The following is a 25,110-nucleotide window of genomic DNA, read 5'->3' as shown; positions in this document are numbered from 1 at the left end:
TCCCTTTCATGTTTTCTTGTTCACGTCAGTAAGCTGTGTGCATCACCTACCCTGGCTATTCTGGAATGCTTAGACAAATACTCCATTGAGTTGAGTCATACTTTGGAGCTGACTTTAGTGTACATTTTAGTAGGGAATCTAGTTAGAGTTTCACGCTCCAGAAAATCTGTTCTGATTAGTTTTAGCTAAAAGAAAAGATCAACCTGTTTTAAGGATTGGCACAGAAAACAATTCTGCAGTCATGTAGGTTTCACTGAACATATTTTTGTAATAATAAAAATAACATGCAGATGGGAAAAAGTTAAACCATTCAAAAGGATAGCTACCCCTTAAAATTTCCCAGAGGTAACTTTTTTTTTTTGGTTTATTCTTCCAGAAACCACTTTTGGTGTGTGTGTGTGTGTGTGTGTGTGTGTGTGTGTGTGTGTGTGTGTATGTATCTGTCTAGAGGATGACTTTCTATTGAGCTATCTACATTTTCTCCTTATTTGGCCTAGCCAACCAGCTGGTATGAGATATGTCCTTTGCAGCTGTGGAAAGGTTTTCTCTGTGAAGAGATAATTGACATTTGTTTTTTTAAATTTATTTATTATTATTTTTTTGCAGTATGCGGGCCTCTCACTGTTGTGGCCTCTCCCGTTGCGGAGCACAGGCTCCAGACGCGCAGGCTCAGTGGCCATGGCTCACGGGCCCAGCCGCTCCGCGGCATGTGGGATCTTCCCGGACCGGGGCACGAACCCGTGTCCCCTGCATTGGCAGGCGGACTCTCAACTACTGCGCCACCAGGGAAGCCCTGACATTTGTTTAGATTAATTTCTATCCCTGTATTATTAGAACTCAGTTTAGTCAGTGGATCCTCAAAATATGCAGCCTACCTGTGGTTAATCAACGGTTTCATCTTGGTAGATAAAAAATGACACATTCTGGTGAATAAAGAGGAAGCTTTTGGTAATCCCTCCAGTTTCAGATTTATGCACTTGAAAAACAAAAAAACTGTCGTGGTTCTTTTGCAAATCCACAGAACTAAATCTCAGTAATGCAGGATGCATGTCTCATTTTCATATTTCGATAAATAGGGGAAAGGCAATTCCAGTAGAACTTTTCAAAGTGTAAGATGGAGTGGAGGGCACAATTCTGATTCATAGCCAGATTTGCGAAGACAAAGTAAAAACAAAACTAAAACCCGTGGTAATACTAGTAAGAAGGTGTAAAGGGGCAAGAGAGAAGGGGAAATGGCAGAGCATGGGTAAATACATAAAATGCAGATGGGATAAATATAGATGAGTGGAAAATGATTGTAAGTGAAGTTACCCCAGGAATGTCACAGATTTCCAACTAGGGGGATTAGTGTGTGCAGCTGTTGAATGGGGGCCTTATCTCATTCCTGAGCTCTCATGTTCCACTGTTGAGCAATAAATGCTTTTTGGGTGAGTGGTTTGAGTGTCTCACCTGGAGAAGCCAATCATCTTACAGTTCTGGGGTGGGTGGAAGGATTAAACAAACTAAAAGCTTCACTTCATTATTTAGCTATTCTTGGCCAAAAAAGTAACATTTCAGTCAAACTTTAAAGAATATTATTAGAATAAGTGATACAATAAAATTGTGTGCGTGTTGTTTTGTTTTAAATTTATCACCTTAGGGTACACTAGAAAGATGTTTCCCAAAATTTAGGATAATACTTTTATTTGCTTACCAAACTGTTTTGCTGCTCCAGATTTTATTTTATTTATTTTTATTTATTTATTTGCTTTTTTGCGGTAAGCGGACCTCTCACTGCTGTGGCCCCTCCCGTTGCGGAGCACAGGCTCCGGACGCCCAGGCCCGGCGGCCATGGCCCGCGGGCCCAGCCGCTCCGTGGCACGCGGGATCCTCCCGGACCGGGGCACGAACCCGCGTCCCCTGCACTGGCAGGCGGACTCCCAACCACTGCGCCACCAGGGAAGCCCCTGCTCCAGATTTTAAAAGGAGGTGTGAGAATTAACTAGCTCATAACAATAAACAGACAGCAAAGAAATCCTCTTCTGAGGAAATTCAGGAACCTCAAATCTTTCTTTCAGTCTTCAATGAGCTATCATTATGAGCTTGTCTCTGTGGAAGGATTTTTCAAGAGAAAGGGTTATTCCAAAGTGTATTCTAATGGCTAATTTAGCTAAATTATGAAAATTAATTAAGGTAACCTTTACGTGATTTTTATTACATTATCAGCATGCTCTGTTTCTATAGTTTAATAAGTTGCACATAAGGTCAAAAGTCGTAAGAAAATAGAGTGTTGCTTCTGGAGACTGTAAGAATATCAGTATAAAGGTGCTGTAAAAGTGAACTGAGTATCTGAAATGTATACAGTTCTGTTGATTCACTTTGATAACATGTACTCATTCTGGGACTTTGGTATCATAATCATTCTAGCCCTCCTGTACTATGCTACATATCACAGTCATTGGATCACTCCATGACGGGATAATTTCAGCATATCCAAATACCATTATTTATGAATGATAACTCTGGGCGTGTCGTTGGGAGTTCCAACGTACATAGCTAATGATTACTAATTTGGTGTCTATTTTGCCAACTTAAAACACGAAGCACAGAGCTTTGTACAAATATCCATTTCCCCAGTTACCCTTATCTTAGCTGTATCTTTGGTGAGGATTAGCCGAATCGAATATGCCATCTCTATTGGTGCTATTCTGAGGGGCTCGGGTGCCAATTACCGGTTCCCTAGAATTTGCCCGTAATTGACTATGTCCCACAATAGGTAACTCTGGAAGTGACAGGCAGTCTCTAGTGTGGTTCTCCCGCCTGTCGATTGGGCCTTGCAAGAAGCCCCGCCTCATCAACTCAGTCAAGGGCGACAGTTGGACCGGCGCCGGTGAGTGGCGGGTCTTAGCTCCGCCCCGGCCGTCCGCTGCGCTGCCTGGGTCGGCGCCGTTTCCAGTTGAGAGATGGCGGCCGCCGCAGGTAGATCGCTCCTGCTGCTCCTCTCCTCCCGAGGCGGCGGAGGCGCCGGCGGCTGCGGAGCGCTGACTGCAGGCTGCTTCCCCGCGCTGGGCGTCAGCCGCCACCGGCAGCAGCAGCACCACCGGACGGTAAGCGAGCGCGCCCGGCGGCTCCGGGGAGGGCGGGGCGGCGCTGCCGTGTGGGATCAGCAGGCGGGCAGGCCGCCGGGGCAGCGGGCGAGTTACCTCAACTCGCGGCCGCTCCAGAGGTTGCCGGGCACCGAGGAGCCGCCGTGCCCTTCAGGCGCCTGCGGCGGCAACCAGGAAAAAAGGCAGGGCGGAGGAAGCCGAGAGGAGGAGGGGCGACGGCAGGGATGTTCCCGCAGGACCGGGGACACCAGGGCGGGGAAGGGACGGGACTTGAACCTCTCTCTGACCCGCCCCCGATCTCGGTCCCTCCCTCCTTTTTACTTAACAGCTCTGCCCTATTGCTCCCGAACTGAGCCTCGTTCAAGTTGTCCCCTTTCCCTCCTCCTCCAGGCGGGTTGGGGTGTCCTGAGTTGCCGCGGCTGCCTTGTGTATGTGTCAGGAGAGTGGCAGTGCCATACTGCTGGGAACTGTCCCCCGGAGGGCAACCCAGGACCCCAGCGGGGCCGCTCCCTAGTTCTCTTCTCGACCCTCTGGGAACGGGCAAGACAGAAAATCAAACTTTATCCCCCTGTGTGACTTCCTGCGTGTGGGCATGGGGAACAGCACCCTTGCGATGGATGCTGCATTGCTTCAGGAGGCAAGCTCCAACCTCTTAGTTCCTTAAAGGTCCTCGGTGGTGCTTTTGGAGGGCTGCTTTATAAGCTTGTTCACGCGTGCCTGAAGAAGAAAGGTGGGCAGAGGGGAAGAGAATATGACAAGTTGTTCACAGCGGCAGGGATTTGGTGGTTGTATTAGCCAGTTATTGCTGGCTTTCATTGGCTGGCAACGCACGGGAGTTTCAATTTGAACAGCCTTGGTGTGTGTGTGTGTGTGTGTGTGTGTGTGTGTGTGTGTGTGTGTGTGTGTGTGTGTGTGTGTGTGTGTGTCTTTTTCAGTTGCAAGAGATCAACTTGGCATGGGGTTCTTGACCAACTCCAAGAGAAAGTGTAGGTTTTATTTCCTAGGGCTAAGTTGTATAGTGTGGTAATAAGAGAATCACTGCAGACAGCCTGATAGCAGAAAGTAGTACCTTCAGCTCTCAACAAATACACCCACCTGTCTTGTTCTGATCACATAGCTCTTGAGGGAAAATTGAACTGGAGCTTTTCAGAGGATACCCCAAGACTGATGACATTGTAAAATTAAGTGTCTGAAAGAGCAGTGAAAAGAACTAATGCTCTTTAAATGCAAGATGGAATTGTTATTATTAGTCATAGGTATGGACCTATCCTCGTTCTTATGAGAAAACTGTACTTCTTCATTTTGGCATACTGACATATTGCTTTGCTGAAGCTTTTGGGTGAGAGCCGAGCTTTCCACAGTTCAGTTTAGATTTGCATGTTTCATAGCCTCCAGTTATGTGTTTTGTTCTCTTAAAAACATAAGGCAATCCAAAAATCTGATTGCATTCCCCTCCCCCTCAAACTATTTAAAGACTTACCAAGTTGTCTTTATCTCTGTATTTTGATAATACATCTTCTGACTTTGCAGTTTGTTTTTAAGACTATTTGGGTGTGGTATTCATTTAGCATTTTGAAATTTGTGCCTTGTATATTTTCCACTGTGTGAATCTTTCAGTCTGTGAGTGCCTTCCTTGTGCGGGTACTTCATGAAAGTGTTTTTCTGTGCTATTCTGGGGTGGATAAAAGTGATGTGCTGAATTTGAGGTGAAAGCACAACTAAAATGAAGTGTTATTTCTGAAGGGCAGAAGTGTTATATGCATGGTGACTTGCAAATGAACTTAGAATTGTAAGATTTTGAAAAAAGTTGTGCCTGATTATTTAAAATATGTAAACAGTTTTTTTCTTTTTCTACAATTGCTCCGAAGCTATCATGTATTTAGCTCTCTCCATCTGTTATTCTATGATTCCTCGCAAGACTCAATTTGAAAGGTATCTCTTAGAGATTTAACTGTTGACATTTTATGCTTGAAATTAAGACCCAGAAAGCGAGAGACTTGGCCAGGATTACACGATGAATATACAACAGTTTTAGGACTCCCACCCACTCCAGATATTCTGACCCCCTTATTGTGTTCTTTTTATTATAAAGTACAATTTCTCCTTCACATCTTTCTCCTCGCTTATAAAACTTACTATTGTTTGTTATGAAAGTACTGGTATTTCAAAACCCCGTGAGTGAGAATTCTCCTATGTTAGTTTGAGACACATGTATTAGGCAATATAGGAACAAACCACTGGCTCTTACAAAGGTCCCTGAGAGACACTAAGGTTGAATCTTGCAGAGGTGACATCCTGTGTATGTGCAGCAGATGGCACTCTGTGTCGGACTAGATCACAAGTCCTGCTTTTGCCACTTTTGTTCTGCTGTAGTAGGTATGGTAAATTAGAGCCAGGGGGACATAACCAACTATAGTACTGGTTAATTTTTTGCTTGAGAGGTATGTTTTTTGGAATTCATTTTTTCCAAGTTTGAAGAACAAGTCCAGAGCAATACAGTTCAGCTAATATAGGTAAATGTGATTGCAAAGTAATAAAACATAGCTTGTACCGCCCCCCCCCCCCCAATTAAAACATCATTCAACTGAGTAAATAGGAGAAAAGGTGCAGGGGCTTATTCAGTATTTGTAGCACCATCTAGTGTAATTTTTCCTTTCCTATGTGAAGAGCCTGTTATTGCTTCCCAGCTTGTGACTGTAACTGAGTCTGATGTAAAATATCTGTTGCATGCTTTTCTGTGTGGTTAGTGAAGGTGGCAATTTTCAAGGATGATTCTTTGAGGGGAACAGCCTTTCATTGTGAACTGTGTAATTTCTTTGCTAAATCAAACTGTCTCATCTCTGATTATGACAGCCTGACTGTTGGCATTTCCTAGTGGTCAACGGCTATGCTGAATTGCTAAATCTCTTACTTAAGTCTGTCATTATACTGTTATAGATTGTGGCTGTCCCTTTTTACTTTACACATTGTAGTTCTTTGGCAGTGATGTCATTTCAGTTTAACCTGAAAGTTTTTTTTTTTTACTTTTCTTTTAACCTGAAAGTTTTAACAGAGGTTACATTGCCTGACACAGAAGTAAGTCCCAGTTCTTTAATTGGGCTCCTCATGATCTGGCTAAGTCTTACTTTGCCAGATCCACCCAGCACAAATACTCCACTGTACTTAAGCCAGTGTCTCCTATACCCATATTAAATGTCTGTGCAGTTTTTGCAGGGGAATTTCAGTCTTAACCACTCCACTAACCGCTAAGGTTCATTTTAGGTGAGAGACTGTGACCTTTGACTCCTCTTTGAATCTAACTTCCTCACTTTACAGATGAGAAAACGGACCTAATGGGAACTGAGGGAAGTGACTTTTCTGTTATGTTTGTGGTTAATGACATCTGGGATAAAAATTCTTTTAAATGGAGGTGGATTCAAGGAGAAATCCTAGTCTGAATCTTCACATGTGTGTTTCCTAGCTCTTAATCCCTTTCCATTGTTCTATTCTGTCTTCTCTGAATGCTGATAGGACTTATTATTTTCAGGACACAGATTGACACTGGCTTGTTCTCTAAATGTTTCATTTGTGGGTACCTTATCTTAACTGGGCAGCGATTGTGTATCTTGTTACCTTTTTGTCTCTCATAGACTCCAGAGCAGTACTAGGTACGTAGATAACACTCAGACAAGCATTAATTGAATACGCACCCTTTTGTCTGCTTGCCAGTGAAAAGGTGTGCTCTACTCCCCGCACCCCCCCCCCCCCCCCCCCCCCCCCCCCCCCGCCTCCTGGTTTGACTTTTTTAATGACCTGTTGCTTAGGTAACCACATTTGGGTTACTGCTTTAAGTTTGGTATTGCCAGTGCTGTCTTTGGTTGTACATTACACTTCTTTATGGTGGACTGATGCAGAGTTGGTAACATTGGATTAGCTCTACAGTGGTACACACTTTCTATCCAAAGAAGCAAAAGTATGATAAATACCCAGATTATTAGGAATATATGTTTGAATCAGAGTCTAGATTTATTGTTGTTTTAGTTGACGATAATATTAAGATTTTGAAGGTTGTGGATAAATATGCTTAGAGCAGATTTATTATGGAAACTTTATCTTAAAATCTTGCTTATTTTGAACCCCATAAAATAGTCGAATGAGTAAATTTGGATTTAGTCAACAAATTCTGATTATTTGAACTTTTCTGAGTCTCAAGGGGCTCTATTTTATGCTTTATGGAACTCTAAGAGGGAATCTAAATAGAAATGCAGCATCAAGAATGGTGTATGTTGGACTTCTCTGGTGGTGCAGTGGTTAAGAATCCACCTGCCAATGCAGCGGACATGGGTTCGAGCCCCGGTACAGGAATATCCCACATGCTGTGCAGCAACTAAGCCCATGCGCCACAACTACTGAGCCTGCTCTCTAGACCCCGCATGCCACAACTACTAAGCCTGTGTGCCACGACTACTGAAGCCGGTGCGCCTAGAGCCCGTGCTCCACAACAAGAGAAGCCACTGCACTGAGGAGCCCATGCACCACAACAAAGAGTAGCCCCTGCTCGCCGCCACAACTAGAGAAAGCCGGCGCGCAGCAATGAAGACCCAATGCAGCCAAAAAATTAGTTAATTAATTAATTAAAAAAAAAGAATGGTGTATGTTGAAGACAATAAATTGAATGCGAATTTTGGTTTTGGGGCTGCCTACTGTTTGAAAGGGAAATCAAGGAGTGGTCATGGTCTTCTATAGTAGCACTTCGTTGATACCATAGTCTGAATAACTACTAAGATGTTGCTTTTATTTCTTTTTATATTCTAGCTTTGTGCTCTGTGGGTTTTCTTAAAAAAATTACTGTTTGTTTTCCTGTGATTAAGGACAACATTACCTTTTAAGATCTCAAGATAACCACTCAATATAGGGGAATCCTCTATTCTTTATTTGACTGATTAATACAATACTGGAACAATGTGTTATTAGGAAAACTAAGATGTTACCATGGAAGACATGTACTTAAAAGAGTCCTAGAATTTAGAGCTCGACAAGACAAGGTTAAGTAAATAAAAGTTCAGGAACAGTAAAGTGGCTTTTTCCTTGGTAGCCCAGCAAGTTACTGCAGAGCTGAAAATGGCTCACACATCTGCTGGTTTTCTCATTAAGTTCTTTTTCTATGAAATTACAAAATTCTGTGTTTCATTCTAAAAATGATTAAGCTGAGACTGGTTGTTAGAAGTGAATTGGGGGAAGTGACGCACGGCCCTGTCTGGGAGGCTGCCCTGCCCCCGCTTCCTTTCACCCTGTCGCTGCCCGCAGGTGGTTGTGGCCGCAGTGCCCAGAGGGAGGTGGCGGCAGCGGTGGCTGTGAATGATGCCTGGGAAGCTCCTATGCGGGGACATTATGGAGTTGGAGGCGCCTTTGGAGACAGCCAGAGGAAGGAGAGGCAAAAGAGCTCTGTGGATGTCGGAATTTCGGATAAGGGATTATGGACGTGTACTTCCCTTATAGGGTTGTTAGGAAGATTTAAACTAGATAAGCTGAAAACTTATTACACAATGCTGGAGCGATAGAAGGAAGTCAAGGCACCATTATGACCCAGATGAGAAATCAGAAACAAGAGGAAATGGTGTTGCAGGTGACCTGGATGCTCCCAAACCCAAAAAAAGCTAAAATGAAAGAGAAGCTAAATGGTGACACCAAGGAAGGATGTCATAGACTTTCAGATGAATTTTCTAAATCTCATAAGTCAAGAAGAAAAGATCTGTCAAATGGAGATACTGATGAATATGAAAAAAAAAGTGAGTGTCATCCTTAGATAGTTCTACTCAGAAATCAAGTGATAATAAACTAGAAGAGACCCTAATACGTGAACAGAAAGAAGGAGCCTTCTCCAATTTCCCTATTTCTGAAGAGACTATAAAGCTTCTGAAAGGTCTAGGGGTAACATATCTCTTTCCTATTCAAATTAAGACTTTTGGTCCTGTATATGAAGGAAAAGATTTAATTGCTCAAGCACAGACAGGAACAGGAAAGACATTCTCTTTTGCCATCCCCTTGATTGAAAGACTCCAAAGAAATCAAGAGACAATTAAAAAAAGCCACTCACCAAAGGTACTTGTTTTGGCTCCTACAAGGGAACTGGCAAACCAAGTAGCCAAAGACTTCAAAGATATAACTAGGAAACTCAGTGTGGTGTGTTTTTATGGTGGAACATCATATCAAAACCAAATTAATCATTTTCGAAATGGTATTGACATCTTGGTTGGGACCCCTGCTCGTATCAAAGATCATCTGCAGAGTGGCCGATTAGATCTTTCTAAACTGCACCACGTTGTGCTGGATGAAGTGGATCAAATGTTAGATTTAGGTTTTGCGGAACAAGTTGAAGATATTATCCACAAATCCTACAAAACTGATTCTGAAGACAATCCTCAGACTTTACATTTTTCTGCAACTTGCCCACAGTGGGCATACAAAGTTGCAAAAAAATACATGAAATCCAGATACGAACAGGTTGACCTTGTTGGGAAAATGACTCAAAAGGCTGCAACTACTGTGGAACATCTGACCATCCAGTGCCATTAATCTCAGAGGCCAGCAGTTATTGGAGATGTCCTTCAAGTCTACAGTGGGTCTGAAGGGAGGGCTATTATCTTCTGTGAGACCAAAAAGAATGTAACTGATATGGCCATGAATCCACACATAAAACAGAATGCCCAGTGTTTACATGGCGACGTTGCACAGTCACAAAGAGAAATTACACTGAAAGGCTTCAGAGAGGGTAGTTTTGGTGGCAGCCAATGTTGCTGCCCGTGGTTTGGACATTCCTGAGGTTGACCTGGTTATTCAGAGTTTACCTCCACAGGATGTTGAGTCCTATATTCATCTCTCTGGATGCACAGATAGAGCTGGTTGGACAGGGATTTGCATATGTTTTTATCAACCAAGAGAAAGAGGTCAACTAAGATATGTGGAACAAAAAACAGGAATTACTTTTAAACGTGTAGGTGTTCCTTCTACAATGGATTTAATCAAATCTAAAAGCATGGATGCCATCAAGTCTCTGGCTTGCATTTCTTATGCTGCTGTTGATTTTTTCTGACCATCAGCTCAGAGACTGATAGAAGAGAAAGGGGCAGTGGATGCATTGGCTGCAGCATTAGCCCACATCTCTGGCACATCAAGTTTTGAACCACGTTCTTTGATCGCCTCTGATAAGGGGGTTGTGACCATGATACTGGAAGCCCAGAAGAAATACAGGATGTTAGCTGTGCTTGGAAAGAACTTAACAGAAAGTTGAGTAGTAATGCTGTGTCCCAAATTACCAGAATGTGCCTCCTAAAAGGAAATATGGGCATTTGCTTTGATATTCCCACAACTGAGAATGGTTACAGGCAGAGTGGCATGATTCAGACTGGGTACTCTCAGTGCCAGCCAAGTTGCCTGAAATTGAAGAATATTATGATGGAAACACATCTTCTAATTCCAGACAGAGGAGTGGCTGGTCAAGTGGCTGGTCAGGTGGTCGATATGGTGGCCGGTCAGGTAGACAGAGTCGACAGGGGAGTCGGTCAGGAAATCGACAAGATGGTAGAAGACGAAGTGAGAACAGAAATTGAACGAGAAGCGGGGGCCACAAACAGAGTTTTGACTGAGATAGTTAATCTACCAGTGTGAGCTTGCCTATTTCTGCCTAATCATGTACATTATCCACCAAAAATTAGGTCATCATAGTTGAGGTCTGTGTCTGCTGTTTGCAAAGAAGTTGGTTGTATTTTTTTAAAGTATTTCGCAAGAATGGTTGTAAACAAATCTACTTATCCAGTTATACCTTTGAACAAAAAAACCTCCTTTAAAAAAAAAAAAAACGTGGGCTTCCCTGGTGGCGCAGTGGTTGAGAGTCCGCCTGCCGATGCAGGGGACACGGGTTCGTGCCCCGGTCTGGGAAGATCCCACATGCCTCGGAGCGGCTGGGCCCGTGAGCCATGGCCGCTGAGCCTGTGCATCCGGAGCCTGTGCTCCGCAACGGGAGAGGCCACAACAGTGAGAGGCCCGCGTACCACAAAAAAAAAAAAGTGAATTGGGGTCAGATTCTTCCAGTAAGACCCTAAAGTCAAACTGAATCTTGAATAGTTACTTCCTGATTTAGATCAAGCTTGAGGACATCTGATAAAAAATTGACCTCTGAAGCTGAACACAGAAGGGAAACAATCTGTTTGTTTATTTCACTGCACTTTGCTTGCATTGAGACAGCCTGTGTAAAAATGAAAGTTGACTTCAAGCAAAGTAATTTTAATAAGTTTAGTGAATTCTTGACTCATAAACTGTGTACAGGCTTGATTTTTTTTATTGATAAAAGCATAACTTGGTAAATTATATCATTGACTGGGTCTAATAGCATACTAAAGCTGAACTTCTAATACAGTTCTGGAATAATTGGATAATATGACATTGCATTTTGACATCTCTCTTAAAAATAAGAGGCTTTTCCAAAAGTTCTTTAATGACATTAATAATATTTATTAATCCAAAAGAGTGAGGTCTTTACCTTTTATGCTTCGTTACTAAAGTTTTCAGTTTTTACATTTTTTAAATTTATTGTCCACTTTATTTTGGGGAGAGCACTTGTAATAATCACCAGAAAATTGTTGAGCAGAGCCCATTGGGTGTATGATACTATCCAGAGGACAGTCTCAAATGTACAGTCCTGAGCCGTACTACCTTATAGGTTTCAAGATTTTTTTTTTTTTTTTTTTTTGTGGTACGTGGGCCTCTCACTGTTGTGGCCTCTCCCGTTGCGGAGCACAGGCTCCGGACGCGCAGGCTCAGCGGCCATGGCTCACGGGCCCAGCCGCTCCGCAGCATGTGGAATCTTCCTGGACCGGGGCACGAACCTGCGTCCCCTGCATCAGCAGGCGGAGTCTCAACCACTGCGCCACCAGGGAAGCCCAGGTTTCAAGATTTTTTAAATTCTTTTTTTGCCTTCTCAGACAGGCCCACTTTGTATAATACTTCCTACTTACCTATAGTAAATGGTGTTACAGGATGTTTAAGAGTATTAATGTCTGCTTTAAACTTTAGAGGAAGTTAATGCAACTGATAGTTTATAAAATAACAGGAGAGCAAATAGGTCAGCTGAACTACCTGACCTGTAAAGATAGAGGAGTAGATATGGAAGAAAGCATCTAAGAGCTAAAGGCACTGTGTTTCCATGTTTAATTCTCACCATAACCCTATAAGAGGTATTATTGTGCTAGTTTGATATATTGTGCTAGTTTGAGGAAATTGAGGACGGGATAGGTTCATTTCTTCTTACGTGTCATAAACTGTTTTAATGATAGGGATGCAAAGATGGACAAATGTTTTGGAGCTGGGATTTAAGCCTACGTCTGGCTAGAATTAAAGCTGTACCATGCTGGTTGTCAGTGTGGGTCTTCCTTCCTTTTCAGCACCTGCTCCTTCAGTTTTGTTACTTTCTCAAGCATCTGCTGCAGTTTTTTCCAAGACACCTCACCATCCCTCCCACTGACTACATTTCTTAAATCTCTTTCTCCACCTTCTCCACCCCCCCAGGTATTAACTGATAAGAGTCTAAGGTATTACGCCTACCCCCCCACCCCCTCCAAATCTTTGAAATTTAGTTTAAGATTCTAAAAAGTCCCACCCAGTAAACCTGGTAATTACTGAGCATTGCTTCTATATCAAGCACTTTTATAACATTGTGTAGTATACTCCACAACAACCCTTCAGGCAAAATACCATCCCCATTGTACAGATGAGAAAATAAAGACCTAGAAAGGTTAATACCTAGAGTCATTCAGAATATATCTGTGGAACTCCTACTCTGTGAGACACTGTGCTGGTAAGGAGAGATGTTTCTGTTGTGGTTCTAAGAGTTCACAGTCTGGCCAGGAGACAAGACTATAAACAAGACTGTAACTGGCTGTGCTTTTTTTTTTTCCCTATGGAGGTCAGTGGGAGCACTTAGACTTACCCGAGGATGTTGGGGAAGGTTTCACTGGTGAGGCCTTGCTTGAGCTGAAATATGAGGAAATATAATGTGTGGGGGACTGAAAAGGTTGGTTCATATTCCAGGCAGCACTAGTATCTAACATGACAATATGAGGGAGTATGATGTATTTGAGAAACAGCCAGTAATTTGTTACAACTGGATATGAGCAAGAATAGCTGAAGATTATTAGGCTGGACAGTAGCAGTGATACCCATAATAATTAATATTTATGAAGTGCACCATGTGCCAAGCACTGTACACAGTCTCACTTAATTCTTGTGACACCCTGTGAGTAGGTATTGTTATTATCCTCATTTTACAGATAGTGAAACTGAGTTGCATCAGATTGGTAAGTGATTTGCCCAGACAGTCAGTTAGTGACACATAGCTAGTAAATGACTTGCCTAGGATAACACAGCTAGCGAATGGCATACCCAGCATATAAAACCAAGTAGTCTGGCTACAGAGCCTGTCTCTTCACCACTTGCTGTGGTGAGGGATCAGATTGTGAAAGGACTTGTGAAGGAGCTGACATTTTATGATGTAGTTCAGTGGTTTTTTAAAAAACTCAACCCACAGTAGAAATACCTTTTATGTTATGATTGAGCACATGCATGTGTGCATAAAACTAGGAAAAGTCTCATGAAACAATATTTTTACTATGTATGCATAGTTTCTGTTCTCTTTTCTTAAGGAAATTCTGGTTGGGACTCATTTAAATTGATTCTACAATTTAAGCCACAGTTTGGAAAATTACTACTTGTCCGTAGGTGAGCATTGGAAGAATTTCAAGTAAGGGAATCACATGGTTATGTTTGTGCTTTTAGGTAGGTCACACTGGCAGCAGTGTGAAGGCTTAATTGGAGAGGATGGGACTGGAAAGACAGACACCAGTAAGGAACATCTTAATGGACCAGGCAAAAGATGTCTGAACTAGGACAGCAGCCTTGACGATGGAGAAAAGAGAATAGAGAGAAGGGAGATATAGGAAGTAGAGTTGATAGTCCACAACTAATCATCAAGTTCTATCACTCATCTACTAAGTACTAGGTAGAAAGACAGTTCAATTCAAGACCTGTGTTACTGTGTTACTCAGGTACTGAAATTTTATTTCTTGACTTTTTTTGTGTGTTCCTTTTTATCATCATGTGAAACATGCTTCTTTGTTGTCTTTTCTACACCTCTGCTTTTCTTGTTTTGTTTTGTTTTTTTTGTTTTTTTGCGGTACGTGGGCCTCTCACTGTTGTGGCATCTCCCGTTGCGGAGCACAGGCTCCGGACGCGCATGGCTCACGGGACCAGCCGCTCCGCGGCATGTGGGATCTTCCCGGACCGGGGCATGAACCCGTGTCCCCTGCATCGGCAGGTGGACTCTCAACCACTGTGCCACCAGGGAAGCCCCTGCTTTTGTATTTTTAAAAAACTGGTTTAATTATTTTTAAATGATTTAAAAATTTATATATAAAATCAGACATCCACCTTATCCCCTTATTTCTGCCTCCCCCTGCCCCCACCTCATACTATCAGAATCTGGAAGATTTGCATAGCAGTATGAAAAAGTTCACATAGCATGATGAGCACTCAGCAAATCTTTGCTGAAAGAATGTGTCCTGTGTATTATACTCTCCCAAAGCAGAAACTCTTAACATTATGTTCATTAACTAGAGGAATACTTTTGAGTAATTTTCTTGAACTCTGTCCTCTCTAACTTTCCATTTTTGTAATATTTGACTCCATTTAGGGAATAGTAAGCATTGTATGTGTGATGATCTTACTTTTTAAAAAACAAACAAAATAAACAACATAACTAGCCATTCCTAAGCATGAAATCTTAGTAAAATTTTAGCAGTTTTTCTTCCCATATTATAAATGTAGATATACAAGATTCCTACTGCTTCTGCCACTCTAGTTTCTCAAGAGCATTATTATATATATATAAAATTGAGAACAAGTTATTTGGAGTGATTCTCTAACATTTTAATTGACTGGACCTTACTGGATTGCTGTTTTTAGAGAGCACATATTCTTTGGTCTTCTAGGTATTATAATACAAAGGTAAGTATTTACTTGATAATTATAACAGTTTTTTAGAGATATTACAGTATCTGCTCTACCAGAGGAGATTGTATTTGAGATGTAGTTGATGAACCTTTTGAAATCTTATGGGAGCAAAGAATAGCTGTACCATCACAGAATCTTTTAATAGTTTTCTGAGAGTTAAATAAATGAAAAGATGGAAGTGGTGAGAGAGAGAGAGAGAGAGAGGGAGAGAGAGAGAGTGTGTGTGTGTGTGTGTGTGTGTGTGTGTGTGTGTGTGTGTGTTTTGCAGTCACCAAAATAAAGAGTAAGTAATTGAAGAGAATTAGGTGCCATGTGGTATAATAGTTAGGGGTCTGGGTTCTGCTCCTTTCTCTTCCATTAACTTGCTGTTTGACCTTGGACAAGTGATGTAACCTCTTTGATCCTATTATTTTTGTTGCTTAAATAAGGATGCTTGATTAGGTGAGCCTAAAGGGCTTCTTTAATTCTAAGTTATGTATTATTTTTATATAACACTTGACAAGTAACTTTTATGTTGTTTCATTGGGTAGCTTGTATAAAATCATAAACAGACGGACATATATTTGCTTATTCTCACAAGGGCCAAGGACTTGAAGTGAAGAAAAAGAGCCTTCCAATTCCTTTTCAGGACAGTTTGCATAATTACTTTCTGACATCTTGGTGAACAATTTACCCTGCATTCCTCATAATTCATCAAGCCTTTATTCCCATCTTTCTCTTTTTTCTTCTTTTATCAGTTCAAACTGCTGAGGGAGTTGGGGAAGAGGTAGAGATGTGGTGGGGAATTCAGAGAGTTGGAGAGAGAGGAGGAGGAAAAAAGCAGTTAATGCTGGAGTGTTTGAGGGGAGACAGGACTGTGCTAATAATTTAATTCTGAGTTGTGGCCTGCCAGCTTGAAACAGAAAATGTTTCTTTGTATTTACACTACAGAAATCCCCAGTGGGAAAATCTTAAGTGATTAATTGCTGGTAGCAGTCTGTTCTCCCAAACTCTGTGAACTGAGTCTAATATAGTGTCATGAATGTAGACATTCAGTCAGTGTTGGACAAATGAGAGTCCAACACTGAGTTAAAAAATCCTAGGGACCATTGTCTAAATCCTTCAACCTGGTGAATAATGCAGGTGTGTATCATCTTGTTCTCTGCCTAGATTCTGCAGTAATGGGAATCATAGAACTATGAAGAAGGAATTACTTTTCTTTGATTCAGGCAGCAGCTAGTAATCTTAAAAGAGTGCACAGATTGTGCTGAAACAAGCATGGCTGTATAAAACGCTAAGTAAAAATAGTAACGGAAAAAGATTGTAGTGCTGTTACGCTATAGGTAATTTAAGAAATTGACACAATGACAACTACCTGGTAGGTATTTGGAGCAAGTGAGGGAGAAGAGAGAAGAGTGAAGGACTGGGCACTGCCGAAGAGAGAAAGGAACTATTTAAACAAGGTGCTGCCAACTCTAGATTCCCTACAGATATATATTTCCAAAGATGACAGATTTTTGGAGGTGTTTATTTTGGAGCTAATCTTCTGTTTTTCCATTCTACCCCTACTGTATCCTGTATCTTGTACTGCCAGAATTCTGCTAGCTGCTGTGAAGCAGGGCTGTGGCAAGTGGCCAAGTGTGATTAAAAACCTCTTTTTCATTTTAAAACAGAGTATAGATATCAGAATACTTTAAAGAAGTATTTAAAGATAGATTGAATGGAGTGGAAAAAATAGTAAAAACCTAATAAGAAAATTGAAAGTTTTTGATTTGGTTTTGATGGAATAACATTTCTTTTGTAAACAGAATACCAGCTTATGTCTATCTCTGTCAGTTTCTCTTTCTTACCTCGCTTTCCCTGATCTTTGAGTGCTGGGGATAGAAGCTGCTGAGCAGACAGGAAAAATGAGTTTTCTGACCAGAAAGAGGTAGTAGTGATTTTTTGTTTGTTTGTTTGTTTTTGAGGGGATCCCAAGGGTATATGCTGTGTGAGTGTCTCATCTATATGCATGTTAATAATTGGGTTTTGTTTCTTTATTTTGTTCTCATTTTAACCCCAAAGAAAATGAAATTTATTTTTTCCATTTCTAGCTCTGACTTAAGCTTCAAAACAAAATGTTGTTCATGCACAGTTGAGATGATAGAACAGAATTGTAGTATACCATATTACAGAATTTTGGAATATTCATTTATTAAAAGGAGAATTGAACTCCAGTCAGTACTTTCTTTAATTTTAATATCTCAGACTGCATTAGTTGATTCAGAATCAACTACTAATAGAGTTCATAGCTTGGCCAAGTGCCACAAAGTCTGGTGAGCTTTAGATACATAATAGCTCTCTTTTCAATGATTGCTAGAGCTTTTGGCAGTAAAAGGGGGAAAATGAAAGGGAGCTATGTGTAATAGCTTTCTTGCCTGAAACGAGTATTCTTGGTAAGATTAAAAGTAGAGACAAGCTGAGGCTCTGAGTAACGGATCCGAGGTCACATCATAGCCAGCATCAGAAAGTAGCAGCCCTAATAGAAGAAAAGACAGAAAGTAACTACTGAGGAGCAGGCTCTCAGAGAAGCTCACTTGGAAAGGCCATACCAACGTAGAGGGTTGTTGTTTTTTGGGGGTGGGATGGGGAAGGTGGATGTCCTTCATAAGGAAATTATGTTGTGTTCAGTCAAACATATAAGGGGAAAGTATTCTTTTTAAATTATGAAGTATGTAATATCTATAAAAACAAGTAGAATAATGTATTTCCTTTAGCTTGAGAAATTAAACAATACAGCTATAATTGCTACCCCAAGTTTCCTTCCTTAATCCTATTTCCTCTCCTGTTTTCCCAAAAGTAACATTCTCTCCAGTTCGGTGTTTCCTGTGCATGTGTTTATGCCATATATATCTCATACAATCTTGTAAACATGTTTTAAACCTTATTTAGAAGATATTATACTGTATAATATCCTTATGCAATTTGTTCTTTTTTGCTTAATACTTTAATTATGTAGTTGATACCTGTGGTTCTGATTCATTCATTTTTAACTATGTGGTATTTCTTTCTCTATTGCACATATTTAACTATTCTCCTGTTGACTGAAAGCCTTTTTAGCTGAATATTTTAGGGGGACAGGAAAGAGAAATATGTTATGTCATTTTAAAAGTTAGATTAAGAATGTTGTTTTGACTTTCAAAAAAGCCAGTTTCCTCCTTTGGTGTGGAATGTCCTCATTTATCGTTTTCCTGGGAAAACCCTTTATACTTCCTGAGAGAAGGCGGAGAAGAGTAATGTTTCATTACACAGATGAACGTGTCTTGTACAAAATGCAGAACAGCATCTGCTATATTACAGTGAGCTCATGAGGGACTGAGCTGCAGCAAAAGCTTGGTTAGTTCTATTAAAATTCTCAGATTTTTCAAGCGCAGAGAAGCTGTGAATGAAAACTTGTTGGTATTTATTCATTGTTTCTTTTCTGTGTTTGGAATAATTTGCAATTTGGAACTACCTGCTTTATTTTGTAAAAGGATATGTCACTTATATGGTTAAAAACACAACTGTTCTTGGATTGTGTCATGGTTTTGATGGAGTGAAGGAAAAACAAGGTGTGGGTCTGAGGGGAAGTACTTCTTTTTGAGGAAGGTGGTGTGAAATAAGTATTTGTTTTAGTAATAAATCATATATATATATATATATATATATATATATATATGGCAGTGTATATTCTTTCTTTGTAGTCATTGATTTAAAAGATCTCTGATAAATATTTTTTCTTCCCAGTTTCATGCTGTCTTTTATTTGCAATATCTTTGATATGGTTTGAACAATTTTGCAGAATACACAGTACAGAACTTCATTCAGGTTTCCCTCCAAATGATTTGCCATAATGCATTAACCAGAAATGCTGATGCAGTGAGGGAAACACTAATAAATTGGATGCTTTCCAGGGACTGTAGCGAAGGCAAAGCAAACACAAGCCAAAACTAAGAAGAAAACATTAGTTAGGCACCCAAGATGTAGTCTGGTCAGATATGCTATTAACAGTGAATATCCCATTCTAATTAAATTAATTGAGGCCTGGGCAATTTGAATCACCAGACTGTCTATTAAAAAAGTGACCCAACTTTAAGCATATTAGAATTAAGGGCTAGTGCAAGAATAGTCTTTCGGCTATAATTTATTTAGAATGAAAACTTAAATTATTTGCTTTTTCTTACTGGATGGATTCTGATGCCTCAAGAATGATTAAACTCAACTGTCTGTTTTTTCCATTGTGGTTCTGATGGAAAGGGTGCTGAATGGACCTGCAAGTAAAAGAAGAGTTTTTTGTTTGTTTTGTTTTGGTAGGAATAATTAGATGGAAAGAGGAGAGAGGGTATCGCTAATTAAGAATGATTTTTGTTTTTTCACTATTGCTATTTTTCTTGCAAATCACAGTAATTTTTTTTTTATATCTTTATTGGAATATAATTGCTTTACAATGGTGTGTTGGTTTCTGCTTTATATCAAAGTGAATCAGTTATACATATACATATGTTCCCATCTCTCTTCCCTCTTGCGTCTCCCTCCCTCCCACCCTCCCTATCCCACCCCTCCAGGCGGTCACAAAGCACCGAGCTGGAGCTGATCTCCCTGTGCTATGCGGCTGCTTCTCACTAGCTATCTGCCTTACGTTTGGTAGTGTATATATGTCCATGCCTCTCTCTCGCTTTGTCACAGCTTACCCTTCCCCCTCCCCATATCCTTAAGTCCATTCTCTAGTAGGTCTGTGTCTTTATTCCTGTCTTACCCCTAGGTTCTTCATGACATTTTTTTTCCCTTAAATTCCATATGTATATGTTAGCATACGGTATTTGGCTTTCTCTTTCTGACTTGCTTCACTCTGTATGACAGACTCTAGGTCTATTCACCTCATTACAAATAGCTCAATTTCGTTTCTTTTCATGGCTGAGTAATAATATTCCATTGTATATATGTGCCACATCTTCTTTATCCATTCATCCGATGATGGACACTTAGGTTGTTTCCATCTCCTGGCTATTGTAAATAGAGCTGCAGTGAACATTTTGGTACATGACTCTTTTTGAATTATGGTTTTCTCAGGGTATATGCCCAGTAGTGGGATTGCTGTGTCATATGGTAGTTCTATTTGTAGTTTTTTAAGGAGTCTCCATACTGTTCTCCATAGTGGCTGTACCAATGCACATTCCCACCAGCAGTACAGGAGTGGAGTGTTCCCTTTTCTCCACACCCTCTCCAGCATTTATTGTTTGTAGATTTTTTGATGATGGCCATTCTGACCGGTGTGAGATGATATCTCATTGTAGTTTTGATTTGCATTTCTCTAATGATTAATGATGTTGAGCATTCTTTCATGTGTTTGTTGGCAATCTGTATATCTTCTTTGGAGAAATGTCTATTTAGGTCTTCTGCCCATTTTTGGATTGGGTTGTTTGTTTTTTTGTTATTGAGCTGCATGTGCTGCTTGCAAATTTTGGAGATTAATCCTTTGTCAGTTGCTTCATTTGCAAATATTTTCTCCCATTCTGAGGATTGTGTTTTGGTCTTGTTTATGGTTTCCTTTGCTGTGCAAAAGCTTTTAAGTTTCATTAGGTCCCATTTGTTTATTTTTGTTTTTATTTCCATTTCTCTAGGAGGTGGGTCAAAAAAGATTTTGCTGTGATTTATGTCATAGAGTGTTCTGCCTATGTTTTCCTCTAAGAGTTTGATAGCTTCTGGCCTTACATTTAGTTCTTTAATCCATTTTGAGCTTATTTTTGTGTATGGTGTTAGGGAGTGATCTAATCTCATACTTTTACATGTACCTGTCCAGTTTTCTCAGCACCACTTATTGAAGAGGCTGTCCTTTCTCCACTGTACATTCCTGCCTCCTTTATCAAAGATTAGGTGACCATATGTGCGAATCACACTAATTTTTTTCCACAAATTATTTCACCCATAAATAGTGTAGGTATGGAGAGAGGAGATAGGTATGTAAACAGGCTTTTAAAAATTGCTGTTCTTGTTTTTGAATGATCTCTGACTAATTGGCCAAGAGTCAAGCATGTTAAAACAGGACTCCTGGGCTTCCCTGGTGGCGCAGTGGTTGAGAGTTCGCCTGCCGATGCAGCGGACAGGAGTTCGTGCCCTGGTCCGGGAAGATCCCACGTGCCGCAGAGCGGCTGGACCCGTCAGCCATGGCCGCTGAGCCTGCCCGTCCAGAGCCTGTGCTCCGCAACGGGAGAGGCCATAACAGTGAGAGGTCCGCATGCTGCAAAAAAAAAAAAAAAAAAAAACAGGTCTCCTAAACCAGAGAGTTGTATAGCTAGGCAAGTGAATTGGATTTTTTTATTTTAACTGTACCAAGATTTCTAAGTTTTGTAAACTTGTTTCTGAAATTAATGAAAGTTGCTGAACGAACCTGGGTAGCCTGAGACTTCTATTGCCAGGGACCCCTTAAGTTTTTTAAAATATTTCTTATTTCTTCATAGTTTATCAGGGTTCTATCTGTTTTTCAAATGCTGTAAGGGTAGAGGTGGGGTGAAAAAAAATTCCCCTTAATACTATTTCTAGAAGTATTGATTTATGAGTTGTTGCTTCAAATTCTCTGTTTTTATTTCTCTATGAGCCTACTATGTGGTTTTCTAGGATTTAATACTTTCTTTCCTTGAAGAAAAAAAGTATTATTTCAGAGTTTCTCATAACCAGTCTGGATTTATTCTAGGTTATAACTCATATTCTTTTAAAAGTGCCCTCTTGTCCTAAGGGTCACTTGTAATAACCAGCAGCTAAGAATGGCTTAAACAAGAGATTTTCAGACATTCTTTGAGAGATTTTCAGACTTTCTTTTCTTTTTTGGCATTATATGCTGAGGTACCCATGTCAGCAGGCTCAGGAAGGCCTTTACCTTTGACATTGACTTTACTTTTTTCTATTCTTTTAGGTCTTTCACTACCATTCCTACAGTGGTTGGCAAGATATCGTTTCCACCTCACTCTCCATGTACCATGCCAGTGACATCTTAGCTGCTAGAGTGTGGAGCTGGACTGTGGGAGTCAAGTAAGTGCCTTTTTTACTATTTGGCATGGTTTTTGCTTACTTTGCAAAGCCATGGAGAGGAACTCGAACTCCTTAAGATTAGTTTTTAAAAAGGCACTTGCTTGATCCTTGTGGGCCGGCTCTTTGCTCCAGCCTGCTATTGAATACCTGGTAGCTGACATGATGCTGCATTTAGCAAGGTGACTTATCACAGAATGGAACATTTTTACTAAGGTAGACCCTAAGGGAGGATAGATCTGATCTTGGCTTGATTAGACCATTTATAGCGATGAGCAACCCCTGTCCCATCCCAGAATGAATCAGAGCTTCTACATTAGCACAAACAGTTAGTTAGTCTGGCCTCCTGGAAATTTAACAGGTTATGGATGACCAAGCGTCTGCTGGTCTAAACCACTTGAGTTACGTGGAAACTGAACAGCTCTCCCAGGGAAGCCAATGACCTTGGCAATTTTCTGAATTTATTTAGCTTACTATAAGGAAGAAGTGACTGTTGGTGTTAATGAGGTTTGGGTTTCTGTATTTACTGCTAAAGTTGCTAAAACCTGGTATTTTACTTTTGCAGGTCACCTTGTAAATTTTGCCTATGTAAATTAACACCCCCCCTGTTATGTCATTAACAACCATGTAAGGGAGAGTGTTTTCCTGCTCTGTCTTAGGTATTGGTGATGTGACCTGTTCACGCAGGGGAAACTTGAACATTCTCAGGTATGTGAAGATCCTGATTCATAAGCATTTTCACCCTGCAAGCAAAACACAGTTTATTTCAGTGTGCACTCATGTTGTAGTTTTACAAAATCAATCTTGCCAATTGATTTTCTTGCCCTTGATATTACAGAATAGGGATTGGCAAACTACAGCCGAGACAACTGCTTGTTTTTGTAAATAAAGTATTATTGGAAGAGATACATTTGTCATTTACATGTTGTCTATGACTGCTTTTGCACTGCAGCAAGAGTTGAGTTGCAACAGAGCCCATGTGACCCACAAAGCCTAAAATACCTGACTCTTAAAGAAAACGTTTGATTTCTGCTATAAAAGAACCAAACTTCAAGTTGTATTTAGATATAAACTTGGTAGAACCACAGTTGAATTCATTAGGTAGCAGATTAGGGATAGAACTAAAGCTAGAAGCTAGGTCTCCTGCCTCGTTGCCCAGGGTTCCTTCTACTAGGCCGTATACCATGTTAGGGCTACTTGTTTTCCCTACTAGCTGTAAGGCACAGTCTTTTTCCTTTATTTTCCATGAAGTAAAAGCAAAGACTCAATGATTTAAACCACAAAGAAATGATATATTGGAGAATTGACCTTACTTGGAGTTTAGATACTTTTATCATTTGACGATAACTGGGGAATTGCTTCTTAATGAATCACTAAGTGCTTGTAGTGTATACTCAAAAAAGGTTAGGTTAGTTGGAATAAAAAGAAGTTTGAGCCTTAATAATAATTTTATAGCTAGGAGCAAAACTAAAATTGGCACAGATAGAATGCTTCCTTCATGTAACTATGTGTCTAAGCTCACAGATAGCAGGATTGTATGTATGCGTGTGTGTATGTATGTCTGTATGGGTGTCTTTCAGCTCTCAGAGTGCACTTGGATTGCATTCTGAGAAGAGTTTAGCAGGTGTATTACAATCTGCAGATTACGTTACAGAGTTTTAAATGGAGTTTTAAAAATAAATTTTATTTTAAAACAGTTTTGGATTTACAGGAAAATGTACACAGAATTCCCATATATACCCTATCCCCATTTCCCCTATTATTAACATCTTACATTAGTATGGTACATTTGTTATAATTAATGAACCTATATATACATATTTTTGTAATGAACCAATATTGATACATTATTATTAACTAAAGTCCATGCTTTATTCAGATTCCCTTAGTCTTTGCATAATATTCTTTTTCTGTTCCGGGATTAAATGAATTTTTATTAGTGTGTTCACTGGTGTAGAAGGCATTTATATGACCACCTGAAGGTTAAACTAGTTTTGAAGTCTCTTTCAATTTCCAGGGGTGTGATTAAATGAGTACAGGCTTAACTACTGCAGAGTTCTGACTTGTAACATTTATATTCTGTAACTTGTCAGGAAGGTGGTTACTTTACCTTATTGGTAATAATGGCTTTTCAGTTGTTGATCCTAAATTTTTAGCATCATCATTTCCAGAAAGGATAAGACAGACTTGGTTACTTCTGTTATTGTCACATGCAGAATTGCTGGTGAAAATATTCAAAAGTAAATTGCTTTCTTTGGAAGCAGTGTGGGTCAACTGTCCTATTTCAGTATGTTTATCCTTCTGAAAGTAGTTTTTGAAGTCAGCACCTTCTGATGAATCATTAATCATTCAAATTTCTCTTTAAAGACCTTAAACTATTTTCTTCCTTAAGTTTATTAGTTATTTAGCAAAGTTAAACACATGGATGTTCTGTGACTTAGCATTTCCACTTCTAGATTTATATACAACAAAATTGTGTGCATATCGGCACCAGAAGAGATGGACAAAATGTTCATAGCGGGCCTAATTGTAGTAGTCCAAACTGGAATTTTCCTAATGCCTATCAACAGTAGAATGGGTAGATAAGTTTCTGGCATAATCACACAATGAATGTTAAACATTGGTCACAGTGAACAAGGAACAGCTATATATAATAATATGTGAATCTCACAAATATAATATTGAGCAAAAGAACCCGGACACTAAAGAGTGTCCATTTACATAAATTTCAAAAACAGGTAAAACTATCTGTGGTGTCAGGAGATTGAATACGCTTGTGGGAGATGGAGAAAGTGTTTGGATTGGGATATGAAGGGGCTTCATGAGGTGCTAGTAATGTTCTGTTTCTTGTTTTGAGTGCTGGTTACGTGGGTGTGTTCACTTTGTGAAAATTCACCAAGCTTATATATTTTTCTGTATTTATGTTATTCTTCAAAGAAAAAAGTGTACAAAAGTAATAGCA

The 25,110-nt window shown here is 40.1% G+C and overlaps 1 protein-coding gene and 1 pseudogene across 3 annotated transcripts in view; both read left to right on the top strand.

Moving 5' to 3' along the window:
* Positions 1–2,926: 2,926 nt before the first annotated feature.
* The window catches only part of MCU (mitochondrial calcium uniporter), a 205,443-nt gene continuing 183,259 nt past the window's right edge, over positions 2,927–25,110 (top strand). For both annotated transcript variants that reach the window (XM_079899295.1, XM_079899294.1), the window contains exon 1: positions 2,927–3,086. In XM_079899295.1, coding sequence (XP_079755421.1) covers positions 2,943–3,086 — 144 coding nt within the window. In that variant the 5' untranslated portion in view covers positions 2,927–2,942. The remainder of the gene's footprint in view (positions 3,087–25,110) is intronic.
* Positions 8,562–10,711, top strand: LOC307175126 (ATP-dependent RNA helicase DDX50-like; annotated as a pseudogene). Its single transcript has one exon. The product of its transcript is annotated as an ATP-dependent RNA helicase DDX50-like (transcript).

Source organism: Stenella coeruleoalba (genome assembly GCF_951394435.1).
Source record: "Stenella coeruleoalba genome assembly, chromosome: 16".
NCBI classification, from domain to species: Eukaryota; Metazoa; Chordata; class Mammalia; order Artiodactyla; family Delphinidae; genus Stenella; species Stenella coeruleoalba.
This window is presented reverse-complemented; position numbering and strand designations above follow the sequence as displayed.